Source organism: Chinchilla lanigera, unplaced genomic scaffold, assembly GCF_000276665.1.
Source record: "Chinchilla lanigera isolate Chin_1 unplaced genomic scaffold, ChiLan1.0 scaffold00022, whole genome shotgun sequence".
Taxonomy (NCBI): domain Eukaryota; kingdom Metazoa; phylum Chordata; class Mammalia; order Rodentia; family Chinchillidae; genus Chinchilla; species Chinchilla lanigera.
Window position 1 is genome coordinate 15,246,106 of NW_004955423.1, and position 17,162 is coordinate 15,263,267.

Here is a 17,162-nt window from a genome sequence, read left to right on the forward strand (position 1 = left end):
GGGGCCGGGGCCGGGCCGGGCTGGGTGTCCGGGAGCCGCGGGGCGCGCAGCGGCTGGGGTGAGAGAGCGGCCGCGGCGGGACTCGCGTCTCCGTCGGCCGGTCCTCCCCTCGCGTTTCTCAAAATGGCCTCAGGCCCATGGTGCCCGGGGCCGCGTTTGAATCTGCCTCTCTAGGTTCCGAGCCGTAAGCTGACCGGGCCTCTTTGTATCACGTACGTGCGCGCCTTTGCCCCGGAGGCGCTCCTTGCCCGGATGCAGCGCTTTAACACAAAAACCGGGGGGCTGGGGATCTAGCTCGGCGGCACAGCGCCTGCCTGGCAAGCGCAAGGTCGTGAGTTCGATTCCCAGTACCGAGGAAAAAGCCACACACACACACACACACACACACAAAAAAAATCCAAAAACCATAAAAAAAGGTGCAAGTACTTTAGAGAGTGAAAAGATTGCTTAATTCTTTAGTTCTTTGATACTTTTACAGTTTTAAAATTTATGAGTTCGGTACGGGCTTGGGTGTAAGAGAAAGTAAAACTCTACAGTTCCTGTTACGACGCCGGATATGGTATTAGGTGCAGGGTATTTTAAGCCAGTGGTCATCACAAACGAGGTTTAATTATTTTAGGAGTTCGCTTCCTTTAACTTTTTACCCACCCGCTCATACAATTAAAAGTATCAGTGAACCAAAAATCAAAATTCACTCAATCTGCGGTAACGTTCGTTCACTCTTACTTTTCTAGTGTGAGCAGGTATTATGTGTGAGCACAGTAGAAAAATGTACCTGGTCGTGATTCTAGGCAAAAATAGTCACAAAAGGTGAGCATTAATAGTAGTTCTATATTTTTTTTTTCACCTTTTTTAAACTTTGGAATATACAGTAGTAGCAGTGGAAACATGTAACTGACAGAACCTGAGTGCTTTTTATTCAATTGAGTTGGAAAAGCTACCAGTTTTGTGTTAAACTGGCATATTTATTTAGTGCCACTCACCATACATAGACAATGGAGTTTTTTAAAACTGAATTGGATTCTTGCTTTCTAGGAACCTGTGATACAGATAGGGGGCCAAATGGAGATGAACAGAATTATCAGATAAATGCTTTAATAAGAGAACAGACATAATATGAACATTTAATTCATCCACTTGTTCTGTAAACATTTATGGCATTTCTGCTGTGTGTCATGCACTGTACAGGATACCAGGGAAGGGGTCCCTAACTCCCTGACCTGTGACATTTTTGCAAGGCACAGTGAAATGAAAATGAAAATTTGGCCAGTAGAGAAAAGCAGAAACCTGTGCAAAGGTATGGGGATGTTTGGAATGACCAGAATCGGAGAACACGGCATTGAGTGGGAGAAGTGTAGTGGAAAGTTTGGTGGGAAAAGGTACAGATGGCTCTAAATAGATAGACCACAGTAAGTAGTGATGAAATCTTATTTTGAAAATGAACATGAAAAAATGTTTGAAAACATTTAACGTTATTCAGAAATGCATTATGTATTGCCTGTGTCAGATCCTGGGGGTACAAAGAGCTTTATCTACTTGTTGGCCTCCACATAGAATGCAGCTTTATCTTTGATCAGGATGGAAAACACATCAATACATGTATCTAAAATCTTGCTCTGCACCTTGTTTTAGAGTTAAATGATACAGTGTGCTGGTTTGTTTATAAGTAGCGTTTTTTTTAGGACACACTGCATGTGGGGCTGTGTATTAAATATATCTTGTCAATTCATTTAATTGTCACAGCCATCTCAAGGTAGGTTTAGAAACGGTTATCCCTATTGGTGCAGATGTGGTGATTGAGGCACAGAATGCTTAAGATTGGGTAAGGACAAAAGGCTGTGTGTACAAAACAGTAGAATCGTTCACACAACACTCCCCATGGGAAGCATGTGGTGAACAGAAAATTAGAAAAGAGGCTAACAGACTTTGGGCATTTACAAAGTTCACTTAATTACATTCTGATAATTAGCTCTATTAAAAAAAAAAAAAAAAGAAACATCTCTATCAAGTGGTAGGACTGTTTCAGCTCCAGAATTGCTGGATTTGAAGAACGGTCTGTGAAGAAGGTGGAAAATGCTAACAAAGGAAAGAAAATGGAAGCACAAAAAATATTTATTCATTCAAAAAGTAGAACAAGGTCCAGATGGAAAGTTTTGGTTTTGTGGATTAAAATCAAACGAAATAAGGTGCCCAACCCTCGATGCATGTCAAATAATATTCTCATAAGAATAGTAGGAAGTTAATTTTTTAGGAATTTTCTCTTTAAGTCCTATTTATAGTAACCTAGAAAATGTATTTTCTAGTGGTCCTGGAGAATTGATAATCAAATCTGTGTTTTTAGTGTAATTGTCTTTGTGTCAGTTCTGTTTCTGAAATACTGGGCTTTCTTTTGGATGAACTCATTTGCATAGTTTTAGAGCTGTTCAATAAGTAAGATATCAGTATGTATCCTTTCTCTGTGGGGAAGTTCCAGAGACTTCTAAGAGAGCAGTTCTACAAGCAGCATATGAAAGTTAATTGCAGAGGATAGTTACAACCTAAACTATTTCCCAGTTGTTAGAAGTAGTGTAACTCTGGCCTGAAATACTTTTAATACACATACCTGTGGATCCCAGGCAGTTTTGTTTTGAGACAGTGTCTTACTATGTTTAGTTTAGGCTGGTCTTTGTTTTGTTTGTTAGTTTGTTTTTGTGGTTTGGGACAGGGTCTCCTTCATGCAGTTCAGGCTGACCTTGAGCTCACTTTATAGCCCAGGTTAGTCTCCCAATGATCTTTCCAGTGCTGGGATTACAGGCATGCACCACCACCACACCCAGGCTAGGCTGGTCTTGAACTTGGTGTGGATCCTCTGGTCTCAGCCTGCAGACTGCTGGGATTATAGGCTTGGACCACCGCGCCCAGCCCCTAGGCAGTGTTTTTAAATTGCTAAGGAACAATTTAAGGGCTAAATATGTATTTTGAGGTCTAGGGTGGAAAAATATTTTCAGCTGTGATTAGGAAGATGTAAGATTGAATTATATGCCCAAAGATGCAAATAAGCTAATTGATAAAGTGGCTTTACATTTAAAGATGGTTAAGAAAGGTTAGATTCAGCAAATACAGTCAAGAAAATCAAATTGTGTACCTTTTTTTAATCAAGCAGTTCAGTAATACGCTTTGTGTGATACCTGTTTATGTTTACAGATGAAGAAAGGGAAATCTAAGAACTTGGGAAGTATAATTGGTTTATGAGGTCTGATATATACTGGCTTTAAGTAATCCATATTTGATTTAACACTTGAAGTCTCACTGTATTCTTTTCCAGTTTCCTGATTATATTAAAAGTGGAATTAATTGGGTTTGTTCCACAGCAGAATGTTAGGGTTGCAGTCACTACAAGTTTTTAATTCATTCAGCCAGTCAATTCATTATGAGACAGGGTCTTCCTGAGTAGTTGAGGCTGGCCTTGAACTTGCTGTGTAGTCTTGGCTGGCCTCGTTGCAGTTCTTCTGCCCCAGTCTCCTGAGTGCTGGTATTACAGGTGTGGGCCCCTGTGCCTAGCAAATTTTAGTTTTTTAACGTGGATGTTTTCAGGCACATTTAAAGTTGAAAGGTGTAATAACTTCCATGAGTCCATCACTTACCTTTGATAGAGGATGTAGAACAGTGTAGAGGTTGGCCCTTGTCAGTAACATTCCATTTCCCTTTTCTGAGAAAAAATGGGAGTAAATTTCCATTGTTGGGCCCCATTTGTGACTCGAAGCTGGTATTTCTTCTGTGGTGTGTGTTTAGTTGAGTGCAAGCAATTACTTGCCACTCTTACAGGTAAAAAGTCATGGAAGAGTGAAGTGAATTTAATAGAGTTAGGGTTCTCTTGCTGATTTTTGTAGAGCTCCTCAGTCTCCCTCATGGATCCTTAGAATACCATCGTGCAGTAGAAATATAATGCAGGCCACACATTTAAACTCAGCATATCCTAAATAGAGTCCCAGAAAGTGTTCACACACTCAGTGCCCACACATATCTTTTCATTAGTCTTGGGAAAGAGCCACGGAAAAGATAGAATGAAGAGCCACATTTTCTTCAAAGCTGGTTTCTCTACTGAAGATTACTAATTGGTTATGTCTTTATTGATTGATATAAGGATGACCAGAGATTTAATTTCAGACTGATTATTCGGACTCCTTGAAGTATTTAATGGTAGTAATAAATTAAACTATAGTTTTTTAGTTTATCAAGTGATTTTTTTACATTTAGCATATATATGTATTAAGAAATAAATGAGGAAATTTAGTATTTAATACTATACACCAGTTTGTGTTGCTGTCCTTAATGGTAATGTGTTTTTGTTTTCTTAAGATTGCAGCAAAAATTGGGGGTGATGCTGGTACATCATTGAATTCAAATGACTATGGTTATGGGGGACAAAAAAGGCCTTTAGAAGATGGAGGTAAGTCACACCAATAAGTGATTTTCCTTGTTATATACAATGTTTAGGTGAAGTGACTTGCAGTTGTTTTTATTTTATTGAAACATTTTTATTATAAGGTTCCTAAAAATCATAAGGTTTATAGTTAGGCTCAAAAGAAAAAGAGGAGAAACCTAGATAAGGTAAGTAAAATTGGAGTTAACTGCAAGTTTTGTCGCAGTAGAAAACAGCTTATTTTCCCACGGTTAGGGTGGTGCTATGTTGACAGTTTGCACAGACTTGTTCATCATGCGGAGAACAAAAGATACATTTGCTTAGAAACACCTTGGTGATTTTTCCCAAATGACAAAGCTTCATCTCTGTTTTCATTATGTTGCTGTTTTAGATTTTATTTTAAAGGTTACAGTTTGCCACTACTGTGTTTTGTTGTAGATGATGGCATTTTTATGTTACTAGTTGTATTTTACTACTTCCTGCTTCAGGTTTATCTTAAAACCTGGATTAAAACAGTTCTTTGTATTTAAAAAATAATTGTTGAAGCTGCTGAACTTAGAAGTTTGCCCATTTTTTTGTTTTAGGTTTGATGTGTGAATTTTGATACCTTTTTGCCCCTTTTTTTAAAAAAAAAAAAGGATTGTGACCCAGTCTATAGAATGTATTTGTAGCTTTTTATCCAGGAGTACTTGGTTTCCTTTTATATAAGTGTCTTTCATATTTACAGTGAGGATTTTAATATACAAAGAAAAAATGAGCTAATGATGCTTCAGATGTTGTATGTAATGTATTCTTTTTATTTTATGTGTAGATGGCTCTTGGACAAGTCCGAGCAGTACCACACACTGGGAGGGAATGCCCTCTCCTTTTAAAGGCAGGAATTTTTATTTATTACCTGTGTTTAGTATGTAAACGTGAAGTAAACCATTGGATTCTTAACGGACACAGATACCTCTTGGATGTGTGTCTGAATTTTTGCTGCACAACAATCATGTTTAATCATTAAAGTTTGAAGGGGGGAGAATTTAGTACTTCAGTTCTAGGTTGTCTGTTCTAAGGTATGCATTGTATTCATCTGTGTAATGGATTTAGATTATGGTAGTCATGTAGTTGCTTTGAGTGTTTTCTGCTGGAGTTTTACATAGTGAAATGTTTTATGTAGGAATAAAAGAACAGTTTAGATTGAGACTGTCTTATAATGTGACTTTTTTTCCGTATAGCTTTGTGGTCACGGTCAGACATATACTCAGCTTTTTACTTGTCAGGTTGTTACACTGTGATAGACGCCCCTCTTCGCAAGTCGTAGGCTGCACAGTGGAAGCATCATTAGCCTTTCGTCTGTGATACTTTGCTAGTAACGGAGCGAAATACTTTGCCTTATTTGATATAAAGAGAATTTTTTTTAAGTGTCTGTGCATCTTTTAAACAGGAACAGAATGAAAAAATAGTTTTTCCTTTAGTTATGGGTCAGGGTTGAAAGTTTTGGTGATTTTGGTTCAAGTGATAAACCATTTCTTCAGATATTTTAATACATCTTTATGTTGGTATTCTTGAGTGGGGGAAGCTTTGTGTACTTACTGGCACAAACATTAAAAGAATCTTAATTTTGCAGATCAACCAGATGCTAAGAAAGTTGCTCCTCAAAATGACTGTAAGTATTTATTTTAAGCTGTGTTAAAAGTTAACAGAATTTTAGAGTTGAGGTTTTGTTTCTATTATTGGTGAGGTGGTTTTAGTCCAGACTTGTGCTGTGTAGTCAGACTGGCATGGAACTTGCAGCAGTCTTCCTCCCTCAGCCTACCATGGACTGCGATAACAGGCATGTGCTGCTACACCTGGCTGCACTTCTTTGTATACCTTTCTCTTTTTAAAAAAAATTGTCTTTAGTTATAACTGGGTATGTGTAAAGATTGACTGCTTAGTTACTACACATACTCATTTTATTTACTCTAGTTCTTAATCTGCTTCTACCACCTAAAGAGACAGTGCTTTGTCCTATGCCATTGATATGTATTTGCTCTTTCACTGGCTTCCGTGCCACTCTCAGGGATGATTTAAATCGTCTGTAGAAAATTTTAATCTCTTCACCATGTTGACCATGCATCAGAGGAAGATGGTAGAATGCTTGTGTTGTTAAATATATAAATAAACCTAAATTTTTCATTTTATTTTAATTTTCGGTAGCTTTTGGATCGCAGTTACCACCGATGCACCAGCAGCAAAGGTATCGTCAAAAGCCCTTTTCAGAAGTACTTTCCTGGTTTTATTGAGATGTACATATAACCAAGTTAGTGTGTAGTAACTGTATCTGCATTTTTTGTATATGTAATTGATTTTCCTACACTTGGGAAGACAATGCATTTTTCTTTTTGAGTGAGGTACCTTTGTAATTTGGAAACATGGATGAAATTAACCATGTTCTAAAAGAAATAAGGTCAGTTAGAATAACTGTTAAGTGACATTCCCTGAACACTGCTTTGCAGCCTATGCCGTGAGTCTGTTTAATGCACCATCTGTCCTGACTTGACATGTCACCTTACTTGAAATTTCCAATTTAACTCCCTAAGAGGTAAAGCCATATTTTGGCCATGGATGTGTGCTTCTTACCTTAGATTAATTAAGTTAGGAGACATTAAACTTCCATTTCTTAGATTATATGCAAATTACCTTTCTTAGAGGGAAAATGTTAGTTTCTGTTATTTTTTAGCAGGTCTGTGATGACAGAAGAATACAAAGTTCCAGATGGAATGGTCGGCTTTAGTAAGTAACTTTTGAAAGTTTTGAAAATATAGTCAAAGTATACTTCATAATCTTTCAGCACATCTTTCTTTTTCTTTGACTAGTAATTGGCAGAGGAGGTGAACAGATCTCACGCATTCAACAGGAATCTGGATGCAAAATACAGATAGCTCCTGGTAACATTATTGTCTTGATATTTTCAAAGTGAATAGAAACATTGCATATTTTTTTAAGTTGCAAATATCATGGTGCTAGTTAATCTTTTCTTGACTAAATTCTCTTCCTATTTATTGTAGACAGTGGTGGCCTTCCAGAACGGTCTTGTATGCTAACTGGAACACCTGAGTCTGTCCAGTAAGTATGAAAATCTTAAACATCTACTTACGAGTAATAATGTGAAGACTGAGTGTCACTCGTTACTGCTTGTACACCATTGTCCTCTTATCCCCAGGGCTGAAAAGTTTCCAGCTTTTCAATGTTTGTGCCTTTCTTCATCCAAACTATTCAGCACAGATAAACAGTTATCACCTTCCCATTTCTAAATCTTCAGAATTTAACCTTTTCTTTCCCACTTTGCTGAAAACACAGAAGCAAAGCACAGGGAACTGTTTTACCTTCACCACCACTAACACATGTTTCATTTATTCTCTTTACCCATGAAACTCAGATACATTGATTTCCTGTGTTTATGTGCCTAAGGCCAGCCCTTCCTACTCCAGTAGGACATTATACCTGCAACTAAATTTTCTCTTGTTGTACTATTTTTTCCTTCCTTTATAGGTTATTTCTAGTAGTATATAGACATCTTTGCTAGTCTCTCCATCATAACAAAAGCCATCTTTGAATCTCACATTCTAGTTACATACCTGACAAAATTTCTTTTAAAAGGTGACTATACTTGGCACATCATCTGATGTGTTCATTTTCTCTTGAACTCATACTAGTCAGGCTTTTATTCTGATCAATATGTTGAAATTTCTTCTCTCAAGGTCACAGATTATCACTTATCCATATCTAGCTGTTTGCCTGGTATCTCCACTCGAATGTGTTTGTAGATCTCTCTGGCTTCATTTTTGCAGTAGTGTGGATTGAACATTGAGTGTGCCTTGTACCACTGAACCACATTTCCAGGTCCAGATAGCTCCCAGTTTAGATCATTAAGAGCAGAATTCTTGATTTCCACCTCACGGCCAAGCTACTTTCTCTCTTACTCACTTTATTCATGTCATCTCGTTGTACAGAAACTTTTGATACTTTTTCTCTTGTACCTTATTTATCCATAAATAAATTGACCCTTCTATCAGCTCACTGTGTTCTACCCCATTTGGCCTTTCTCGTATTTTTAGCGCACCATGATTGTTCCTCATTTAAGTCCTTTGCGCTTGCTTTTTTTCCCCTCACTGTAATGTTTCCCCCAGATACTTCGAGTCATTTTCCTCCATTCCTGGCTCACATGCCTATCACTAAAGCCTGTTACAGATACAACATCCTATATAGATACACATAGCACCCGTTCTTGTGCACATGACATTAGTGCTTTGCTTTTCTTTATAATATTTGCAATGGCGTGCTAGTTTTACTTATTTCATGTATTTATACTAGCTATGAGTGAGCAGAATGGTGGCTTAAAAATGTAAACAAGGCCTGCTGGTGTAGCTCAGTGATGGAAAACATATTTAGCTTGCCAAAGGCCTTGGGTTCAATCCCTAGCACTAACAAAAAATAAGCAAATCATTCACTTATCAGATGAATCAGCTTTATTCTGAAATAAAGAATTAAGAGTGTTCCTTTTTGGAAAAGTTTAAGCTTTTCTCAAAGAAAAAAAATTGAATGCCAGCCATGGTGGCACATGCCTATAATCTCGCACTTGGGAGGCTGAGGCAGGAGGATTGCCATGGGTTCAAGGCCAGCCTGCACTATACAGTGAGACCCTGTTCCAAAAAAAATTGTATACCTAGAAAATGTATTGCATAATATCAGTCTTGGATCCCTGATGACATTTTCTTGTGTATAAATGTAAAAACATTGACAATGACCATACCAAGGCTCGCTAAAAGTGCTGTATCCTACGCATTTGCTCCACAGAGCCAGTTACTGAGAGTACTGTTTAAACTAGCTTTAAGCACCTACTCTGAAACCCAGGAAAGGAGAGTTACTGGACTATGTTATTTTTTATTTTTCTGTTCAGATAAGCTCGAGTATGTTAAACTTTATTCCTTGAATGTTGTTAACAGATCAGCAAAACGGTTACTAGACCAGATCGTTGAAAAAGGCCGACCAGCTCCTGGCTTTCATCATGGTGATGGACCTGGAAATGCAGTTCAAGAAATCATGATACCAGCTAGCAAGGCAGGATTAGTTATTGGAAAGGGGGGAGAGACTATTAAACAACTGCAGGTATTATGTTATGTTATGACTAATTTTAATCTATTTTGAAGCCAGTTTTCTTGTCTCCTTTTATTAATACATGATTTTTATGATTTTAACAGGAACGGGCTGGAGTTAAAATGGTTATGATTCAGGATGGGCCTCAGAACACTGGTGCTGACAAACCTCTTAGGATTACAGGCGACCCATACAAAGTTCAAGTAAACTTGCATTTTTCCTTCATAATGGGGTTGGATGTGTTTGGGCTAATGCACCTGGATAATTAAAGAGTTTTGAAGCGTGCTTTCTAAATTGACCTTTTCTCCTTCAGCAAGCCAAGGAAATGGTGTTAGAGTTAATTCGTGATCAAGGTGGTTTCAGAGAAGTTCGAAATGAGTATGGGTCAAGAATAGGAGGCAATGAAGGGATAGATGTAAGTAAAACACCCACCCAAATGGTTGTGTGCTGATCTGTGAATGGGATAATGTTTTCCTGTTTCGGAGAAGAGAGCCTTAACACTTCCTTTGTTGTAGATATTTATATGATGTGATAACAGATTGAGTTTTGGAATAAAGCTTTCTTAATACTTAGTCTTGTTTATATAAGGTCCCCATTCCAAGATTTGCTGTTGGCATTGTGATAGGAAGAAATGGAGAGATGATTAAAAAGATACAAAATGATGCTGGTGTTCGAATTCAGTTTAAGCCAGGTCAGTACATGTATTTAATCTTGTAAATGTTTGTAGTGGTAAGTTTTGATACACATTTGTTATTTAATTAATTTAATCTGTTTCTTCATTTTGAAGATGATGGAACAACGCCTGATAGGATAGCCCAAATAACTGGCCCTCCAGATCGATGTCAGCATGCTGCAGAAATTATCACAGACCTTCTTCGAAGTGTTCAGGTTTGATAAAGCATAATTCCCTCCACTAGAAAAGTATTTATTTAACTTCATCAAGTCTGAAAGTGTCTCCCTTGTATTTTTCTATTAGTGTGTTGAACAGTGTGTTATTAGTGTATAGAAAATTTAAATTGGTTTAGGGTAGACCGCTTAGAGCATTAAGAATTGTTACATATGGGCCCTGTCTAGATGAGCATGGCTCTTTTTTTTGGGGGGGGGGTAAGGGATGTGTTGTCGGGCTTGTTGGAATACGCCTGTAATTCCAGCACTTGGGAGGCTGAGGCAGGAGGATCGCTGTGAGTTTGAGGCCAGCCTAGACTGCGTAGTGAGAGCCAGTTTCAAAAAGAAATGGATATTATTTGTTCATTGTTCTCATCAACTATTCTCTAAAGTTTTCCTTAAATTTCTAGTTCAAGATTATGAAGAGTTGAGAAAAATCCTTTTTTTTTTCTTTTTGAGACAAGGTATTGCTTCAGTATGTATTTCCAGCTGGCCTTGAACTGACTAGATAGCCCAGGCTGCCCTCAAACTTGAGCAGTGATCTTCCTGCCTCAGCCTCCTGGGTGCAGATAGACATTTTATTGTGGAAAGAAGAGTTTGTTTCTATGCCAACTTGTCTTTTCCCTCCTTAGGCTGGTAATCCTGGCGGACCTGGACCTGGTGGTCGAGGAAGAGGTAGAGGTCAAGGCAACTGGAATATGGGACCACCAGGTGGACTACAGGAGTTTAATTTCATTGTGCCAACTGGGAAGACTGGATTAATAATAGGAAAAGGCAATGTATTTTTAAACTTTTGTGTGGGAGGGTGTTTTGGTTGTTGAGACAGGGTCTCGCATTGTAGTTCAGGCTGGCCTTGAACTCACTGTGTAGCCCAAGGTACCCTCAAACTTGAGGCAATCCTCCTGCCACTATCTCCAGAGTGCTGGGATCACAGGTATGCGCCACACCTGGTTTGTATTTAAACTTTCAACATTTAACACACTAAATTTTTCTAGACACTTGCTATCGGTGTTATAAACAAGTGGCAGTGATGTGTCTTTGACTCTGTTTAGAAAAGAATCCTTATGTGTCTGATGTATAAAAAACTAAAACAAATGAAGAGTGAGATTTGAATATCATTGGATCCTTGAGAAAGGGGACCAAGAATTAATAGTTACAATTAGTTTTGGACTCTCATATGAATGTCTTTGCTGTCTCACTCTTTTGGAGGAGTGTGTTAATGGGGACTGACCTCAGGGCCTTCATATTGAACTGTATCCCTGGCCCTTGTTATTTTGAGACAGGTTCTTCCTGTGTTGCTAGATTGCCATGCTGGCTCAGACTTGCACTCCTCCTGCCTCAGCTTCTGAGTGCTAGGGTTGCAGGTGTTTGCCCCCCCGCCCCCACGCCTGATCGTGGATTTGCTTTTTCTTGAATCATGTTTTAAAATTTTTTGCATGTTTAAAAATTGGTTTTTTACATTGCTTGTGAAAACAATATTTTGGTAAGTTGTCTATATTGAGCTGTGGTTTTTGGTTGTTTTTTTTTTGTCTTTTTGAGACAGGGTCTCACCATGCAGTTCAGGCTGACCTTGAGCTCTCTTTGTAGCCCAGGCTGGCCTCAAACTCACAACAGTCCTCCTGCCTCAGCCTCCCATGTGCTGGGATTACAGGCGTGCACCCCCACACCCAGCGAGCTGTGCATAATAAGTAATCTTTAATGTGTTTTAAAAGAAATATGACCTTCACATAATTCGGTTTGAAGTTTTGAATATGCAAAATTGTAATAGAATATTGTCAGGAAACTGGCCCCCAGAAATTTTTTTAATAGATCATTAAATTACAATCATTTTCTTTTGGATAGTACCTCTTACATCCTTTAAACTTTTGGAGAAATGTATTTTTATTTTTATGTCTTTATTTATTTATTTTTTTTTAGGAGGTGAGACCATTAAAAGCATAAGCCAACAATCTGGTGCCAGAATAGAACTTCAGAGAAATCCTCCTCCTAATGCAGATCCTAACATGAAGTTATTTACAATTCGTGGCACTCCCCAACAAATAGACTATGCTCGGCAACTCATAGAAGAAAAGATTGGTGTGAGTATGCTTTAAGTGTCTTAATGTGTAATATAGGCCCTCTTACTTAAATAAGGCTTCAGTTCAGGTACACTATAGTGACTTCTAGTCAGAAATTAGAGGTACCATGACGTAATACATACAACACAGGAAAGATGTCTAGCATTAAAAATAACCTGTTTTAATACCAAGTTCGAGATGTTTGGGACTGCTTTACATTTGGGTGTGTGTAGATAAGAGATGGTCCCATTGGCTGCAGACACGATATTAGGGTGAGGTGTAGCAACTTGTGGAAGATAGTTGAAGGAAGTCGTTATGGGAACTCTGTGTGTACATTCAGGTCTTACTGTACTCATCCCTGTTCAGACAAAAAATATGATCAGGTACATACTACATTCTATGGTAGATATTTACAAATTCTGCCTTTTAGACAGGCTCAGGTTTATATTTAAAATACAAACTGATTGAATGTTTCCTATCCCTACACTCAATATGCACAAGCATTTCTGATTCAGAGCATCTGAAGTAATGCCTAGCATCTAATTTTACAGACATGAACCCAGGTGATTCTTATGCACAATCAGTTTTGGGAAGTTCTGTGGTAAGACAAAAACTGTGAAATCCCTTGACAATGCTGATCTGTAAATGAGGCAAATCATGTTTTCCTGGTATCTTATACAATGAAAAATTAACAAAAGATGTAAGGGAATGAGCACCTTAAATTAGTAATAATAAGTAGAGAAATTTTTCAGAAGATTTTCCTTTATGTTTCCCATGAGTCAGTGGGGTACAAAAGAAGTTCAAAAGTCTTTTTCCACTTGGGAAGACCAAAATAGGTAAGTTCTTTGTTACTGACAAGTGTAATTGTTCAAAAAATGTGAGCTCCGTAAATCAGAGCATGATGGCCAAAGGAGAAAGAAATAGTGATATGTTACAGTTTTTATTAACCTGGGAGGGATGGAGAAGGGTTTCTGCTGGATGTATGGAGAAACAAGACAAGTTGTTGTAGAGAACAGTTTGGGCCACAGACTGTTCAATCTGTTTAAGCATTGCCCAGCGCATAGGTGTGTTGAAGCAACGTGGTCCTTCGTTTATATGTACCATTCTTCATTTTGTACCAGTTAACATTTTTTCTTAATTAAAAAATAAAGAACATGGGTTTTCTAGTCTGACCACCTGGGTTTAAATTTTGTGGGTCACACTCATTGAGGCCTGGAGAAGTTTTGTTCTGTGCCAGTTTCCTCCTGTGAGCTGAGGAAAATAGTATCTACTTCACAGAGGTGGGGTTAAATGAATGGGTTACATGTGTGCTTCACTTTAGAAAAGTAGAAAATGTTTCTATTTATCTATATGGAAAGAACATGTTAGGAATAGTAAAAAGAGATAACAGCAATTAAAACTTGAATGAAACTTCTTTATTTTATAGTGAGAAAGTTGACAAACACAGTTTTTATTCATCTTGTCCAAAATGTCACAGGAAAAGAGAGTTCTAGAGCCACTAACTCTAATGCTCTTTGCAGGTTGGCTTACCAAAAGAGTCAGCTAAAAGTTAATTGTAGAGCAGCGTGGTAAGGATACAAAATGTTGTATCAGTCTTAGAAAAGTTTTTGTGTAGCTTAGAAGACTATGATGAAAAGAACAATAATTTAAATTACTGCTCTAAATGGGATTCCAGCAAAAGCTACAGAAGGGTTGTGAGGCAGACTCCAGTTTGAGGGAGAACTAATTATAACATTAGAGATGAAGTTTCGTCTGCATAGTTCACAATATAGGACGTAAAGACTTGGGAAATCTCATCGTGTCTCTCTGTAGAGGTAGAGTGGGTGGAGAGAGAGGAGCTACTGTACACGACCTGATTGTCTAATCGGTTTCCATGATTAAGATGATACAGGAATGCTAAATGTAAAAATTAAAAGAAAAATATAGTAGTATCTGAATAAAATAGAAACAAAAGGAAGTATATCAAATTTTGCTTCAATTGTTTAATAAATTTTTACATGTCTCAGGCAGTTAAATTTAACACATGAATTAGAAAAATCTAAACTTCATTGTGACTTAAAAGGGTAAAATGGAAGATTATTTAGCCTTTGAATTGTTTGAACAAGACTTGTTTATGATCTGTGTGTGTGTGTTATCTTGCTTTTTTGCAGGGCCCAGTAAATCCTTTAGGGCCACCTGTACCCCATGGGCCCCATGGTGTCCCAGGCCCCCATGGGCCTCCTGGGCCTCCAGGGCCTGGAACTCCAATGGGACCATACAATCCTGCACCTTATAATCCAGGACCACCTGGCCCAGCTCCTCAGTAAGTTCTGGGTTTGGTTTCGGGGGTTTTCAACAAAGATCCTAGCTTGCAGTAAATGTTCTTGTTTAATACTGATTTTTTGTTTTTCCTCTTCAGTGGTCCTCCAGCCCCGTACGCCCCCCAGGGCTGGGGAAATGCATATCCACATTGGCAGCAGCAGGCTCCTCCTGATCCAGGTAAAGATGGGTGGCATTTGTGTGTCCTATTTATTTATCTACCACTGCCATACATTCTTAGATTGCTTCTTGCTGAGTCTGCGTTGTGTATCGTTGTCTGCATTCTTTACTCTTTCAGTAGTGTTGGGCACTGCTTCCACAACATTATGTAGATGTGAACTCGGATTCACAGAACTGTTTTTTAGCTTTCTCTGCTTCAAAATAGATACAGCAAAGTGCCAAAAGCCACAGAAGTACAGTGTCTTAGGTTTTGGGTACCAGTGCTTGCAAATGAGTAGCATGTTTTTTTTTGTTTGGTTTTTTTTTTGTTTTTTTTTTTTTTTGGTTTTTCTCCGGTACCGGGGAACCGAACTCACGACCTTGCGCTTGCCAGGCAGGCGCTTTTTGCCGCTGAGCTAAATCCCCAGCCCCCATGAGTAGCATGTTAATGGTGACATTATCCATAGAAGAATAGTTCATACTTACTTATGAAATGACTTTAGCGTTTAACAGTGTTAAATACTTGGGCATTGAACACCCAGATTTTTTAAGTAACATGCAAACTGTTCTATACTCTTGATAAGAAAACTTGATGCATTAAATTCGTTCATTTGTAATAATTGCATGCTGAAGCTCTAAAATACATTTAATTAGTTTCTCTATTGAAGTTGGAATCTTTTTATATATAAGATAACATTCTCCTGTCTTTCCAGACACTCTAGTTGTTTTCCCCATCTTTGTCTGAAAGGCATTCTTTGAAACCTGCTAAGCTATAAATGATTCCCCATTTTACCTGTCTATCTTTTGAGTCCTCTTTCACTGGAGTCATTTCTAAAGCTATTCAGAGTAAGGATTAGTGTCTACATATAGTATTTTTTTTAAACTAACCCAAATAATTGATTTACATGAAATTGTTTTATTAGCCGGGCACGGTGGCGCACACCTGTAATCCCAGCACTCGGGAGGCTGAGGCAGGAGGATCATTAGAAGTTCGAGACCAGCCTGGGCTACAAAGTGAGCTCAAGGCCAGCCTGAACTGCATAGTGAGACCATGCCTCAAAAAAGAACCCCCCAAAAAAAAGGGAAAATAAATTGTTTTATTGAATTTGTTTAAAAATGTGGTATTTGAGTATGTTCTTAAAAGATGATCTATCCTAAAATAACTCACTTTCATGGAAAGTGTGCTCTGTATGATGATCAAAGAGCACAGTCACCAGATAACCAGTGTCCATTCATTAAAGAACACAGCGTAGGTTGTATTAACATCCAGGTATACACTGATAATGAGTTCATGTTTCATAGCAAAAAAAGTCCATTTCCAGTGTAAGTAGTACTGTGACAGAGGGCACATAGGGGACAGAAAAAGCATGACGTACTTGCTCTGTAACAGTTTATAAGTCCATTTAAAGAATGAAAAGGCATTTGTTTTCCACTTACAAGTTCATTGGGGTGGCATGATTTATAAAAGGAATGTGAGCGTCAAGTTTGGACAGGTTACGGAGGGGATTTATATTGGGTAACTGAGATGCTTCTGGATAGCATTTATGAGCACGGTTTGGGGTCTGTGGAAAAAATTAATGGTCACACTAGAAAGTGGTTGAGAATTTAGCCCTTCTAAACAGACCTCAGTTACTCCCAGTCCTATAATTCAGGGAAGAGGTGTCCGGGAACTTTTTGAACCCTGCTAGGCCTATTTTCTCTACACATTGGTAATAAATGAATGGGTACTATGTGGGGTAAATATTTAGTGAGTTCTCTGTACTGTACATGTTGTATGTAGCTAATTTCTTACACAGTTTTAAACATGAAGAGTGTAAGTATTTTTAATTCTCGCTCCAGTTGCAGAGACTGGCATCCGTAGCCCAAATTGCCAGCTTTGCACAAGTTTAAGGCCAACTTGGGCAATATAGTGACACAGTCTCAAAATAACAAAATGGCCTAGAGCTAGAGCTCGGCGTTCTCTACATCGAGTTCCCAGTGTGCAAGGCCCCCACCCCCACCCCCACCCCTGCTTATATCTTAATTTCTCTATACGGACATTACCCAGTGAGGTAATTTACATTTATTAACATAGAGATGACACTGCTGACAAATACAAGTGTCCAAAATAGAAAAGCAGTGCATCAAAATTCGAGAAAGGCTTGGAGAGTAATTAAAGGTAACCTTTAATTGTATCACTTTATAATTGTGTTTTTCTGGAAATTTTGTGTCTTTCTCCCCCCCCCCCTTTTTTTTTC

The 17,162-nt window shown here is 38.3% G+C and overlaps 1 protein-coding gene across 14 annotated transcripts in view; it reads left to right on the forward strand.

The window, feature by feature from the left end:
- The window catches only part of Fubp1 (far upstream element (FUSE) binding protein 1), a 32,984-nt gene that overhangs the window by 461 nt on the left and 15,361 nt on the right, over positions 1–17,162 (forward strand). For 7 of the 14 annotated variants that reach the window (XR_001234070.1, XM_005385198.2, XM_005385191.2 and 4 more), the window contains exons 2-17: positions 4,339–4,429; positions 5,214–5,276; positions 6,015–6,053; positions 6,587–6,626; positions 7,110–7,162; positions 7,246–7,317; positions 7,438–7,495; positions 9,376–9,538; positions 9,631–9,729; positions 9,840–9,941; positions 10,115–10,217; positions 10,314–10,414; positions 11,044–11,185; positions 12,329–12,489; positions 14,619–14,770; positions 14,867–14,946. Coding sequence is in view for 13 of the 14 variants with exons in the window: in XM_005385198.2 (XP_005385255.1) it covers positions 4,339–4,429; positions 5,214–5,276; positions 6,015–6,053; positions 6,587–6,626; positions 7,110–7,162; positions 7,246–7,317; positions 7,438–7,495; positions 9,376–9,538; positions 9,631–9,729; positions 9,840–9,941; positions 10,115–10,217; positions 10,314–10,414; positions 11,044–11,185; positions 12,329–12,489; positions 14,619–14,770; positions 14,867–14,946 (1,519 nt within the window). In the remaining variant the exon portion in view is untranslated. The remainder of the gene's footprint in view (positions 1–4,338; positions 4,430–5,213; positions 5,277–6,014; positions 6,054–6,586; positions 6,627–7,109; positions 7,163–7,245; positions 7,318–7,437; positions 7,496–9,375; positions 9,539–9,630; positions 9,730–9,839; positions 9,942–10,114; positions 10,218–10,313; positions 10,415–11,043; positions 11,186–12,328; positions 12,490–14,618; positions 14,771–14,866; positions 14,947–17,162) is intronic. The other 7 variants (XM_005385196.2, XM_005385200.2, XM_005385204.2 and 4 more) reach the window with 3 other exon arrangements.